General features: G+C 39.9%; 1 protein-coding gene across 4 annotated transcripts in view; it reads left to right on the top strand.

Moving 5' to 3' along the window:
* GRHL2 (grainyhead like transcription factor 2) overlaps nt 1-14,200 on the top strand; it is a 155,031-nt gene that overhangs the window by 39,005 nt on the left and 101,826 nt on the right. For all 4 annotated transcript variants that reach the window (XM_081070220.1, XM_081070222.1, XM_081070219.1 and 1 more), the window contains exons 2-3: nt 5,187-5,382; nt 12,984-13,051. In XM_081070220.1, the coding sequence (XP_080926346.1) occupies nt 5,187-5,382; nt 12,984-13,051 (264 nt within the window). The remainder of the gene's footprint in view (nt 1-5,186; nt 5,383-12,983; nt 13,052-14,200) is intronic.

Genomic DNA, 14,200 nt, shown 5'->3' with positions numbered 1-14,200 from the left:
GTACTTGAAACCCCAACTTATACTTCAATTTCTCAAAGAATTTCTGTTCACTCATTCAACAAATGCTAATTGAACACCACATATGTGGCAGGAGCAGTTCAAAGTGTTTGTGATATATCTTTGAACAAAACAAAGAATCCCAGCTCTTATGGAATGCATATCCTCATGAGGGTAGATAAACAGTGTGCACCAAACATAATAAGAAAACTACAGTGAATGTTAGAAGATGGTGACTGTTAGGAAAGAGAAGATACAATAGAGAGCTGGATAATGGACATCGAAAGTTCTAGGGGGATTGGAAACTCCAGGGTGGGTAGAGGCAGGTCACTGCCTTAAATAGGGCGGTCAGTGTAAGTCTCCTTGTGGTGAGATTTGGCTTAGAGGAGATAAGAATTAGCCTTGGGTATTTGGGGAAAGAACATTCCAAGAAGATGAAACAACTGGAGCCAAGGCCCTAAGGTGGAGACATGGTGACCAATGTTGCAGGATCAGAATGAGTAACAAGGAGAGTATCAGGAGAGGAGGTCGGAGAAGGAAGGGAGGTGAGATCCTGTAGGGCCTGGTAGACCATTGGAAAGTTTTTGACTTCTATTCTAGGGGAAATGGGGGTTGAGCATGGAGTGACATGATCTGATTTATGTTTTAATGGGATTTCTCCGGATGCTGTTTTGTTGATAATAGACTGGAGGGGAGACGGAGCAATGGTAAAAGCAGGGAGTCTTAGCGGGACTATAAGTTATCTATTGTTGTGTAATTTATTATTGCAAAATTTAGCAGCTTAAATCAGAAAATATTGTCTCACAGTTTCTGATGGTCAGGAATCTCAGAGTAGTTTAGCTGATTGGTTCTGGCTTAGGGTTTCTCATAAGGTTGTAGTGAAGTTCTCATCTGGGGCTATTAATGGATTTAAGCCTTGACTCTGGAGAATCTACTAAGCTCACTCACGTGGTTGTTGGTGGTCCTCATTTCCTCATTAGATGTTGGTCAAAGCTTCCTTTCCACTCCACAATAGGTCAGTTTGCTTTCCCTGGAGTCATCAAGGGGGGCGGGGGGGCGGGGGATGGGGGCAAGAGAGAGAGAGAGAGAGAGAGAGAGAGAGAGAGAGAGAGAGAGAGAGAGAGAGATTGAGAGATTGAGATTTACCAAGATGTTAGCTTCAGACTTTTATTATGTAATTCTGAAAGTCACTTTTACCATATGCTTTGGTCATATAAAGCAATTCTGCTACAATGTGGGTGGGAACTTGAGGAGGTAAGGATCATTGGGGGCCTCCTACGACAGAAATTAGAACTGAGATTTTTTCATCTCCAAAACCATCCTCCCTTTAGATTAAGACAAAAAAAAAAAAAGCTCCAAAATAAACAAAACTCAAAAACAAAATCTAGTGCCCTCTTAGGAGTTATGAAAGAAATGGATGATGAGAAATGTATTGAAAGTGGTATTTTGTGTGAACACTTCAATGTTCTCATTTTTGTTTTGTGGTCCCAAGTGAAATGGACTTATGTCTGGATCTGTTGACTATCACTAAACTTCATTTTAGGAGGTGAAGACGTTGTGTGCTAAGTTTTGTGTGCTTCTTTTTAGCAGAGCATTCCTGAATTAGACTCTTGTTAGTGCTGGGGGTGGTGGCATGGTAGCTTGTCTCTGGCAGAGTGATCTGGAGCTTCTCTTGACTTGTTGGTTATGATCTCAGTTGCATGACTGCTCCACCTCTTTCACTACTAAAGCTGATGACTCATCTCTCAACTGTTCTCCCAACACCCACAAAATGAAGTAGTGGATTAAAGAAAACAAATGAGGAAAAAAAATTATCTGTGTGATCTAACCCAGCCTTAGCCTTGCTGTGAATTCTTGGGTGCTAATCTAGACTTTTTACCAAAAAAGGACCAGGAATCTGGTTTGTAGTTGTTTGGTTCCGTGTTCGAGGCTACCCAGAATAACATACCTAAAGCAACACAAAAGATATTTTAAAAGTCGACCAGAGCAGAATTGGAGTCACCATTACAAAAGAACCATGATGAAATCAACTTCATCATGAAGTTGTTCCAAACTTTGGTAAAAGCTGTTCTGTAAAAGTTTCCTTTTTTTCCCCCAAGTCTACATTTTGCTTAGTGGACCAAAGAGACTATTCTGGTTTTATAAAAGCAAGCTTTATTGAACAGTACTTTGTACCAAAGAGATTATAATCTGTGAAGAAAAAAATCCAAAGTCATTTTAAAGTTAAAGGGAAAAGCATAAAAAGCTCCTATGGCCATCAAAAATGTTAAAAGAAACGATAAGTAAAGTGCTTTTCTAGAATATTTCTTTCCATCGATCATGTAAGGATTCATCAGCCATTTCATCATAAGGGAAGGGCTGATGAATCTAAATTCATGAGAGAACACTTGTGCTGGGAACAGATGAAATCAGCAATTCAGGAAGCTCAGCAGGAGGGAGTAGGGACTTGAAGAAGGAAGATTCAAGGAAAAATCTCTCCGGTGAATCAGGACACTTCGTAGTGTAAATCAAGAGTTGGCTCTTATCCTTTAGCCTGGCACTTCCTGCTAAACTTTTGGAAAGTAGCCAGTGTTGTAATTAACACTGCCTGCCCCCAGCAGTATGTGCTTCTCTTAGGCATGGAAGAGAATAAAATCCTCATCTTTTTCGATGATAAGGTCACTGCAAACAATATGAAGCTTTTCATTCCTTCCTGTAAGACTGAGCATGTTTAGGAAGTGTACATGATGCCTTAACACTCGTGGGCAATGATTAGGGTTTAGAATCTTCTGTCTTACCCTTTAAGTGAAGGCTGTAAGCCAGGCATCCAGGGTGGCCCCAAATAAACCGCTGTGGCAGGGGAGGTGGTGGCCCTGCCATAGCATAGGCCCACCCCCTCTGCCTTCTTGGTTGTCTCCAGAGGCCTTACTCTTCCACTTGTAGACTTTTAGGAATCCATCAACATTTCTGTCTCCAAATCCAACCTTATCCTATATGAATAGAAATTTTTACAAAATGAAAATGCTATGTTACTGTTAGACCAAAGAATGTAAATTTTTCTAGATGTCTCTCCAAAATGAATACAAATGTGCTCTTTTTGTCAGAAATTTGTTATTCTACATTACTGAAATATTCTCCACCTTAAAAAATATTTCCCACATCTGCCCATTTCAACATTGAGCAGCACAGCACATTCCTACCTTCCTTCAAATCTTTGTAGAAACTGGTTCCTCCTTGATCCTCTGATTAGGGTAGTCCCCTCTCATGTACCCTCAGGACACCATCCATTTCCCTTTCTCACATTCATTGCTCTTGTGGTCCTATCTCTGCCCCACTGGAGAGCAAGCTACGTGGGCTATGGGACAATACCTGTATCCTCAACAATTAGTATGTGTCTGGTACCTATTGGGCTCTCAAATACTTATGGAATATTGCTAAGTGAAAAACTTCATTTCCCTTTAATTGATAATTGTCTTTAGCTCTGTTAAATTATAATCAACTTTACCCGAAACTGATATATATCCACAACCTTTACAGGAACATAGAACAGTGCAGTGATAATAATACCTGTTATTTGTATAGCATGTGCGGTTTATAGAACTCTATTTTATCCATTATTTTATTTGATTCTCACAATCACATTGTGAGGTAAGTAGGGAGGGCATTACTATTCTTACTCAAGTCAGGATACACAAAAAAGCTGAAGCTCAGTTTCCCATCACTTAAGTGTCACCACACTGCTGAATGGTTAGTAAATCCCTTCACCAGGGTATTTCTCATTTACTTCCAGAAACTTGATTATACCCTTTTAATCCAATTCATTTGCAATTGGGTTAATATTCTCTCTTTCTTCCTAATCAGTTCTACCACACCACTGGCACAAAGAGTTCAAATCAGGGGCCTGGAGACCATCTAGCCTAGAATTCCAACCTGCTAATTGTGAATTTCTTGCCCCCATTCCCAAATGTATCTTACCAATGTCAGCGTCATTTTTCTGACCTTATGCCAATGCTTGGCACCATGCCGGCACATAATGAACCCTCAATTATGGAGACGTCACAAAGTGAGCTGTGAGACTATCTACCATTGGAAAGTCCTGTAGGAATGTCAACAGAAAGGAACCTCTCGTAGAATGGAATTACCATTGAAGGCCCTTGGTGGCTGAATTTCCATTGATTAACGTAGGTGTTGCCTTCACCAGTCCTGTCACTTGTCCATGTCATGTTACTATGAGTGGACAAAGGTGTTACTGAAATACAGTGTCTCATTGTTCCATCTTGTTTCCATTTCAACGAACAAGTGAAAGAGGGCCAGGAGATGAGTGCCAAAGCCTCTCCATCTCCAGGCTCCTTGACTTGACAGCTGGGGTCCTGACTGGGCAGCCGCTGAGAACTGTCATGGTCTTAGGATATTTGAATCATCACATCCTCCTTAAGAAATTGCAGGTTTACCCAAGTTTGGCTTGGTTAGGATTGATAAATGATTACTCTAGCCCCTTTCTGTCAATGCTCTACTGAAATGTCTACTAAAAATTCTCCAGACACGTTCCTCACTCTCCATGATGATTTTTATAACCTGTAGCTTCTGTGTCATTTAAATATATGTAGTAGGATCCTGTGGCAACATGGAGTCATACACAGTATCTGTCTCATCTCTGTTGTTTCGTACCCTTATTATGCAGCGTATCGGCAACATGTCTTGTTTGCAAAGTAGCTTATATTGCCTTTTTAAATTAAGAGACTTTTGGCTTGGCCTATAATTCACTAGCCATTTCGAATGTAGAATCAACTTCATAAGATAATTTTTAATAATCATTAATGTATGATTATATTTAATATATTGCACATATTTATCATTAGAATTCAGAGTTAAATGAAACCTACTTCCCCACAGGGTTTAATTCTAGTACTTATTAATGAAGAATAATCAAATAAAATGATTTGGCTCCTAGAATGATTGGTATGGAAAACCAAGTGTGAAGGGGACCAATTTACACTTCTTATACAACCTTTAAAAGGTCATTGTTACTTCTCATAGAGAGTGAGAAAATAAATCAGTGGCTTTATCAATGCAATGTGGCAGGCACTTTAGTTTTAATCTTCCCTTGTCCTCTATTCTGGGGAAGTACAAATTCACTATGTCATGTGTGTATTAGTGGGATTAGGAACATTTCTCTGATAAGGAACCTCACATATCTCTTGCTTTCATAGTAATAAACGACTGGTGGCCTTAGTGCCCATGCCCAGTGACCCTCCATTCAATACCCGAAGAGCCTACACCAGTGAGGATGAAGCCTGGAAGTCGTACTTGGAGAATCCCCTGACTGCGGCCACCAAGGCAATGATGAGCATCAATGGTGACGAGGACAGCGCTGCTGCCCTTGGCCTGCTGTACGACTACTACAAGGTACATCTGCAGCCCCTCTTCCCTCCTCCTCCTGCCCCCAGGACCCCCCCCCCCCCATGGTTGGAAGAAGGGATAGATCCTTTATCCCAGGCCAGAGAATGAGTAGTATTTGCACTCTCCCTGTGGAATTCAGCCTCTTCCTGTCCTCATTGCCTCCCTGCTGTCCCACTGATGAAGCACAACTTCACCACCCACCCAGAGGAAGTCTCTCTCCGTTCACATGCACACATATTATCTACATATAATTCCTACTTCATGTCATACTGCAAACACTTTCTTGCTGCCATTTTTGCTTTACGATTATTATTTTTGGTGAATGAAGAATATTATATTGTGTAGTTGTACTGTAGTTTAGGATTGCTCAGCTGTTCGGCATTTAGGTTGCTTTTAGATTTCCATTTCATATGAAACATTTAGGGTTTCCAGACATTTCAGTTTTATAAGGAATATTCCAATGAATGCTTTTGAAGTAGACTTTTGCAGCAATTCCAAAACCTAATTTTGTTACAACCCTAACTGTCCCCATTTGTTTTTATGAGTACTAAATATTTTGAAAAACCTTTAAAATAAAATGAGTGTACTTCACTTATATTACAAAAATACCGACCATATACAGTACCATCAGAATAGGAGTATTTCAGGAAATCAAGCAACAAACAATGGTCTGTCTCAATTATAAAGGATTCTACTTGGTATGACCTGCTCCCATAGAACCTGTGAAGTGTAAAAAGTCAACAAGTATTTCCCAAATTAGGAGATTTATTGCCTACTTTGATTATAAACACCATTGGCTTACGCTGGGAATTGGTATAAAAGTGAGAATGGCGGTGTTTATTTTGTTGGTTGGGCACAAAGAACTCTTTATTTTAGAATATGAACTAATCCCCACATCCCCCTCTTTTTTCATCATGAGAAAATCACGCAAGAGGAATAATTTTTCTTTTAGTAAGCTCCAGTCTTCGTTTCCTATTTCCTTCCTGCTTCCTGTTACCTTCTAGCAGTCTCTACTTTTGCAAGTTGTATTATTCCTTCTCTCTCCTCTAAACCAATTTTCATGCTTTCCAAAGATCTCCCACCACCACTAACTCTAGGCCTACTCTTTTGCCAGAGTTCCCTACAATTATTCATTCCTTTCCCAGCTTCTTCTCATTTTTCCCATTCAGACACCCAGGAGGGCTCCCTCTGTGGGAAGATGAATGAAAGCCAAGCCAAGTTGGCCTTATATAAGGTGAAAAACAAGGTATGAGTAACTGACAGGTCAGCCCATCCAGGGTGTATTAAATGAAGATATTATTAACTCAAATAAACACATCTTTTATTGTCCTAGAGTGGTAGAGAAATGTATGAAGGACATTCCACTGGCACCCTTGCCAGTCTACGCTGAATTTTTCCCCTTACCAAGAAGAGTGCAGATGAAGGGTTAAAACTCCCAACATGACTCCTGGCATAGTGGCATAGCAAGAGGGACTTTAATGTTGGGGGACTTGGGCTCTAGATGAAAGAATGTTTTAGAGGCTAAACTACATTTCATGTAAGTAGGCCAGTTTCCTCCAATGAACAGGCAGGTAGCACCTAAAAACATGAGTTTGAAAAACAAAGATGGTTTCATGGTAGGCTTTCTTTCTCCTTTTCTTTGTGGTTGTTTTATATTTTTAATCCTTTTCTGACTTAGGAGCTCATTTGAAAAACATGGGGTGAATTCTACATGCTTTGGAGTGAAAAATTTCAAGATTTGTTGAGGATCATACAGAACTACAGAACATATCAATTAGATTGCTTTGTGTTCTAGGCCATTTGTTGAAGGTTCAGCTTTATTAGACTTTTGTGTTAATAGATAATGTTCAGAAATGGTTTCATCCTTAGGAAGAAATCACAAAGCAATTTTCTTTTATGATTAAAAAAATCGTTAAAATTTGATAGTTTTATCAATCTTTAAAATCTAGTAGCACATTAAAGTGACCCTGATTCAATCACTTGAGTCATTACAACTTCATTTATAGCTATGTTAAAATAATATATTAGTTAATAATTTTATGAGGCTTGGAGGAAATATATTAAGATATATTTTGAAGAAATATATTGTTCTATTTTTTAAATAGATTTTATTCCATCACTGGACATAATTCCATATATCTGTATTAGATGGCAATTATTTTGTAATAATGAAAAAGGTAAACATACATCAAAACAAAAATCATTAGTAATTTATGAAAGCAATATATTTTATTTCCTATAGGCTCAGAGGATAGTTAAGTATTAGTAAATATGGTACCTGGATTACCTTCCCTCTTGTACATTTTTAATATTTAAAGGAGTTGAAATTACTGCTTTCTGTAAATATTTTGAGATGCAGAGTAGGGAGTTTGCATAAAACTCAATTTGTAGCCAAGTTTGTAATTCTTTCTGTTGAATCAATATTTTCTGGGATTAATTTATTAATTTAGGTAATAAAATATTTTAATAAAATATTTTCTAAGACTGTGTGAATTAGGCAGTTATATGGCTTCCTTTATTTTATGTAAGTTTTCCTACATTTTTGCTTGAAACATTTTAAATACTAAAGAATTAGTCTTGTTTCCAAAAACTCTGTGTCCATATTTTTAAGCCTTAGTTAGCCCTTTGGGTGTTCAGAGTTTATATGTGCTGGTGTTCAAGTTATAACAAAGTCAAATTTATTTTGAGGGTAGATCTTCTTTCTGTAAGTGAAGTAAAATGTTAATGAGAAGAGATTCTATTTTATGAGGGTAAAGTTTGGGAAGTCATATTATTGTAACAATTCCTGCCACATTATTATTTAAATTCTATAGACTTTTTATACCTCTTTGGAATGCTATTTGATTCTTTTTGTAATATACACACACCATTTTTCCTTACTCCTAAGGTTGGAGTACATCACCCCTCAGGGGACTGTAGTGGGTTTTGTTAGAGAGGAGTGTGTATGACAAAGCACTCAAGAAATGCTGTTTCCTGTCCTTGGAATCTGGCAAAGGCATATCTTGGTATAATACTTTATACATTTCGAAGTCTTTTCACCTGTATTTTAAAATTGTCACTATAGGATCACTGCAGTGAAGCCCATTGTGTTTAATATTTTATAGTTTAGGCAACGGGATTTACTCAAGGTCACAGGTCAATCTTGTACATTTCCTAGTATCTATTTCATTACATTGTCTATATAGATTTGTAACGGATTACCACAGATGGGGTGGCTTAAACAACAGACATTTATTTTCTCACAGTTCTGGAGGCTGGAAGTCTGAGATCAGGGTGCTGGTAGGGTTGGTTTCTGATGAGACCTCTTTTCCTTCATGGCTTGCAGATGGCCATCTTCTTGCTGTGTCCTCACATGACCTTTTCTCTCGTGTGTGTGTGTGTGTGTGTGTGTACTCCTGATGTCTTTTCCTCTGGTAAGAACCTCAGTCCTGCTGAATTAGGGTCCCACTCTTATGACTTCATTTAACCTTAATTATCACCTAAAGATCCTATCTGCAAATATGGCCACATTGGGGATGAGGACTTCAACATATTAACTTTGGGGTCACACAATTTCGTCTATAACTCTGTCCACCACTAAAAAATGCCTTTTTTTGAACTCATTTGAAATGGGTTCAAATTTTTAAAATATACATTTAAAGCTACTTAGATGATATCTATTATAAAAATAACCAAATTGCTAGAATCTTTCATAATTTAGGGACTCAAATACTAGGCCAGTTTTCTATCCAATTCAAGCGACTTACTGAGAGCAGCTCGAAAGTCAAGTGTGACCTTTTGATGAATTTTGAGTATGACAGAAAAACATGACAGATTCCCTTAGTTAGTTATTTTTCAAAGTGGTTTGACTTACTTTATCTCACTTTATTTTCCCCCAATGGAGCTGGTGGTTCACAATTATCTGATTCCAGCTCTAGTGAAAATATGCTTTCCTGGCCAATTATTTTCCATCAATTCTGTTCACCTGGTATGGCTGGAAATCAGTTTGTTGGTTTGTTTGTCCATCCGTAAAGCCATCCATCCATCCATCCATCCATCCATCCATCCACAGATATTCACTAATTAGCTGTGACCTTCCAACAATGGTAATAGATATTATGGGGGTGGATTGAATATCCAAAGACAGATGGGACCCAACTCAACACCTCAGGGTGGTCACACTCCTACAAACCTATAACCACAATGAGAGGTAGTAAGTGTTGTAAGAGGTGTATGCTCCAGGAGCCGTGAGGAAAGTGTGACACTTTCCTAGAGAGTACAGGTTTTCCAGAGGAAGCAGTGCCTACTCCATTGGGAAGCAGAGGAGGGTTTGTCAGGTAGACCGATGAAGAGAGAGCATTTCCGGCAAAGGGTACAGGAGATGAGAAAACATAAGGTCTGAATTCCAGGTTGTTTTCAGTGGAATCCAAGTAATCAGTCTTGCTGAACTGTGGGAGGTGACTGAAGGGGATAGGCAGTAAAGATTGGTCAGAGAAGGGATAGATCACTCTGCAAGAGGGCAGGCTGGTGGGCTGGGCTTTATTCTCTGAAAAAGGTGCCCAAGGCTAGGTGCATGCGTTGCTTTTTGCTGGATGAACGAGCGAATAAATGATTTAATACATATTCATAAGCTATTCAATTTTTTCAAAAGAGCTTTTCATTTTAAGTTTATATGAAAATGTAGGAAAACGTAAGGAATGAAATGAAATGTCCTGTAATTCTTGTACCATACTATTTGGCATAATTTCCTCCAATACTGAAGAGTTTTGAACATAGGCCTGGTAGATTAGAGAAATGACTTACACATATTACAGCAGCAGCAGTGAGGTGGGTTATAGGTAGAAAATCCAGTAAGCAGGCCATTGCAATGGTCCAGATAAAAAATGGAGGTAAGCATGGTGGTAGGTGTTTCCTGGGTCAGCATGTGAGGTTCTCTCTAAGTCAGCCTCTGAAATAAACACGAGAGACAAAGCGTTGGCTTTAGGAAATCATTAAGTATTTATTTGAATAAAAGCTGACGATTGTGTGTGATGTGTCTATGTGAGTTAGTAGGGGAACCCCATAACAAGAATCCAGATGTCTAAGATGATTCCCGGATTAACCAAGTTGAGGAGTATAGAAGAAAGGCTTTGGGGAGAAAGATAATTGTATATTTAGTTTGATGTGCTTGTAGAATATCCAGGATAGACAGTAGTGTGGTTCTAGACTCAAGAGAGGGGTCTGAATTCAGACATCTCAGTTTCTCTTGGAGAACAGCTTTGGGAGGCCAAAGGTAAATGTGGTTCAGAGTTGCCCGGATGGGAGTGGACCCAAAGGTTAATAACAACCCTTGATGCAGGGTGCCCAACACTGTATTCTAAGTGGTATGTTTGGAGCTCTCATCGGTACATCTTGGCGACAGTAACATTCACTTCCATGAGTCTTTGGGAGTTGCTAACATGTTTTAGTGTTTGGAATCCCCATTTATTCTACTTCTTGGGTTCTGCCTTTTCTAGGCCATTTTGATTGATGGATGGATTCATTCTTTTAATAAGCATTTAGTGAAGGCCTGGTACATTCCAGACACATGGGATATAACCAGGCACAAGGTGCATGGTTATATGGAGATTATAGGCAAATTTCAGATGTGGACATTTAGATGGGACTTGAAGTATGCTCACAAATTAGCCTGGAGAAGCCATAGGTAGGGTGGAGCAGGGGAGTGGGGAATGCTGCAGGCAGAGAGGGCTTTGTGTGCTGGCTCTGCTTTGAGAAGGAGCATTGCATGGTCAGAGATGCAGTGTGGCTGTACTCATATGCATGGCAGTGAGGGGGGCCACCCAAGCTAAGGTGGGAGACTTTCTGGGGGCCATGTTCCTAAGAATAATGGGAAGCATTGAAGAGTTTTATGTAACAGTATAATGGGACCAGACTTGCATTTTTACGATCACTCTGGATCTTAATGAATCTAGAATGGATTTTCAGGGACTAAGTGAAGGAGTGACCATTAGGAGGTTGATGCAGCAGCCCAGGAAGAGATGCTGGAGGCTCAACCAGGAGGTGGGCATCCAGAGAGAAGTGGATGGATTTAAGTCACATGGGATTTAATGTAATGTCTTTAAGTCTCATTCACATTATAGCATGGATCAAAATTTCATTTTTAAGGCTGAATAATGTGTGTGTGTATCTATATCTATATATATCTATATAATCTCTATTTCTATCTCTATCTCTGTATCTATATATCTCTCTCTACATACTACATTTTGTTTATCCGTTCCTCTGTACATGGACATTTGGGTTCTTTTCACCTATTGGCTATTGTGAATAATGCTGTTATGAACAGGGGTGTGCTGGGTATTGAAATTTTCTATCTTTAATAGATGATAGGTACTATGTTTTATTTATCACATTCTATCTGGCGCTTACCCGGTACATTGTAGACCCTCAACACTGACATGTGAATGAAGGACTTACAATTGATTTATTTTTATTTAACAAATATTTATAAAGTATCAAACATTCTAAATGCTTACAAAATTTATTCATTTAACTTTACTAAAAACCCTGTGAGGTATAAAACTATCAGTAAGCCTGTTTTATACATGAGACAGAGTTTAGTTAGAGTTAGAGCTGGAGATTTGAATCCAGACAATTCGGTCTAGGTCTCGACTCTTAGCCACCCTGCTACGTTGCCTCCTTGGTCCAGCGACTTGGCCTGTATATATATATTCAGATGAATGAAAACCATGAGAGTTGCTAGGGGAATTCAGAAGAGGCATGCTTCTCATAAATGTTCTTTTATGTCAAAATAGTGACGACTGCGTTTTGGGTATAAGAGAATTTCTCTGGAAGAACAAAACAGAACAAAACCCCCCAAATTATATAACCAATCAAACAAATCCAAACCTATTATTGCCATGTTTGAAACTATGGCAAAGATATGCAAAAAATTCAAGCTGCAGTAGGGTGATTAGATGATGGTCAGAAACGCAGCTGGTGGGGGTCCCCCTTCTCCCAAGTAGTACTTTTTCAGTAGTCTTTCGGGCCATGTGTTGGCATTGTGGCTGTGAAGACAATAATAAAAGTGTATTGGAAGAGAAATTGTGGAAGCAAGTCTTTGAGATATGGAGGGAGGGTGAGTAAAGGGTGATCCAGGTATATCAGAGGCTGCTCTCTCACTGGACAGTACAGCCCCATGCTCCCCTTCATGTCAGCACCCGAGGTCCCTCATCACAGTTGAGGGTCAGTCTCTGTTCCTTAACAGGATGCTTGTTGTAACTCCAGGATGTTTTCTGTTTGCTTCAGGGCACAGATGTTTGCATTCACCCTCCACTCATAGTGTTCCATTCCCCCATTACTCCCATGGTGGGAAGGGCTCAGGAGTCGCTCGGGGCCGGGGAGAGTGGGCTGTGTCAGCAGTGCACAGCAGAAACATGACTGTGGTAGTCCTTTGTTTAGCATCACCCCTTTTGTCTGGTGAACGTATTGCCACCTATTTAACCTTTAACCATCTTCTGGCTATAGCAAATCTGCCACCTTCTGGAGAACATTCCATTGTGGTTTCTTTGCTTATGCTTGTATCCAGCTCTGCACACCGTCATGGTTACATCTATGTAAGTCTGACTGATTGTTGCTGATGTTTCCAGGTTCCTCGAGACAAGAGATTGCTGTCTGTAAGCAAAGCAAGTGACAGCCAGGAAGACCAGGACAAAAGGTAGGTACAGTGTTATGTACAGGATTATGCCTGGCTCCCAAAATAACTCTTATTCCATGTGTTTTGAAAACAACAGTATTAAACTATAATTTTTGTTGAGAGGAGATAGGGTCAAGAAGCATAGCCTCCTCTATCTGTCCTTTGGAGTCTGAACCCAAACTGGATCTCTTAGTAGGGAGAGCAAATTGCAGTTTTTGGTTGTTATCCAAAGGATCTTTCAGTAGGCTCTTGATACATCACCCGCTTCCAAGGAGGCTGAAAATGCCCATAGTTAGAGGTGGTATGTTGGCGACAGTGCCCTGCTGGGGTGAGCTTTTCTGTCAATCCCATGGCTGGATAACTGGGATCAGACCCTTGAGTGGATGAGACACTTGAGGCTGCTTTTGATGAGGGGAAGGAGCAGGGCCCTTTCTCAGCCCAGGGAGGAAGCCCTGGGTAGTAGCCAAAACTGTTAGGGTTCAGGGGCAGGAGATCATTATGTAACACCCCTTTACTGCAATCCTGAAGTAAGAACCAATTGGAAAACAAGACATAGTCAGACAGATTGAAATTAAACAGGAAAAAAAAATCAGTTTTATATCGGATGAAGCCAATTAGATAATTTGATGTTGAATCCACAATTTATAACATTTCAGTCCTGCCTTGGATTCGCATGCTTACTCATGTAGTCCCAGGCAGGACTTCAGGCCTCCCTGAAGGGACAGACCACTTGTGACGTGGCAGGGGTGACTAGAGTGTCCCCACTCTTTGTCCAAGGTGATCCAGACATAAAGAGGAAACCAGAAGGGACTGAATCACCTTGCTCAGCTACTTCTCCCAAACTCACCAATCAAACACACCTCTTCCCCTGCAGAGGCATGGAGATGCACAGTGCTTTTCTATGGAAGGTTTTGTTTTTTGTTTTTGTTTTTTCAAATTGGGAAATATGAAGCCAAGAGAAATGAAATCCCCTGCTAAGCACATGTCAGAATCTTACCTGGCCTTGATAAGAACTGCTTATGACATTATGATCTTGTTATATGACTAGCAGTGGGGGCCATGCCACCAACCAGCAGCTCTGGGCTATGTGTATCACCTCCAAGGTACACCCCAGCAGAAGATTAAGCCTGTCTGCATCTGATTTGCAGTTCCACAGGGATCTTCTGGTGC

The sequence above is a fragment of the Rhinolophus hipposideros genome (genome assembly GCF_964194185.1).
Source record: "Rhinolophus hipposideros genome assembly, chromosome: 13".
NCBI classification, from domain to species: Eukaryota; Metazoa; Chordata; class Mammalia; order Chiroptera; family Rhinolophidae; genus Rhinolophus; species Rhinolophus hipposideros.
This window is presented reverse-complemented; position numbering and strand designations above follow the sequence as displayed.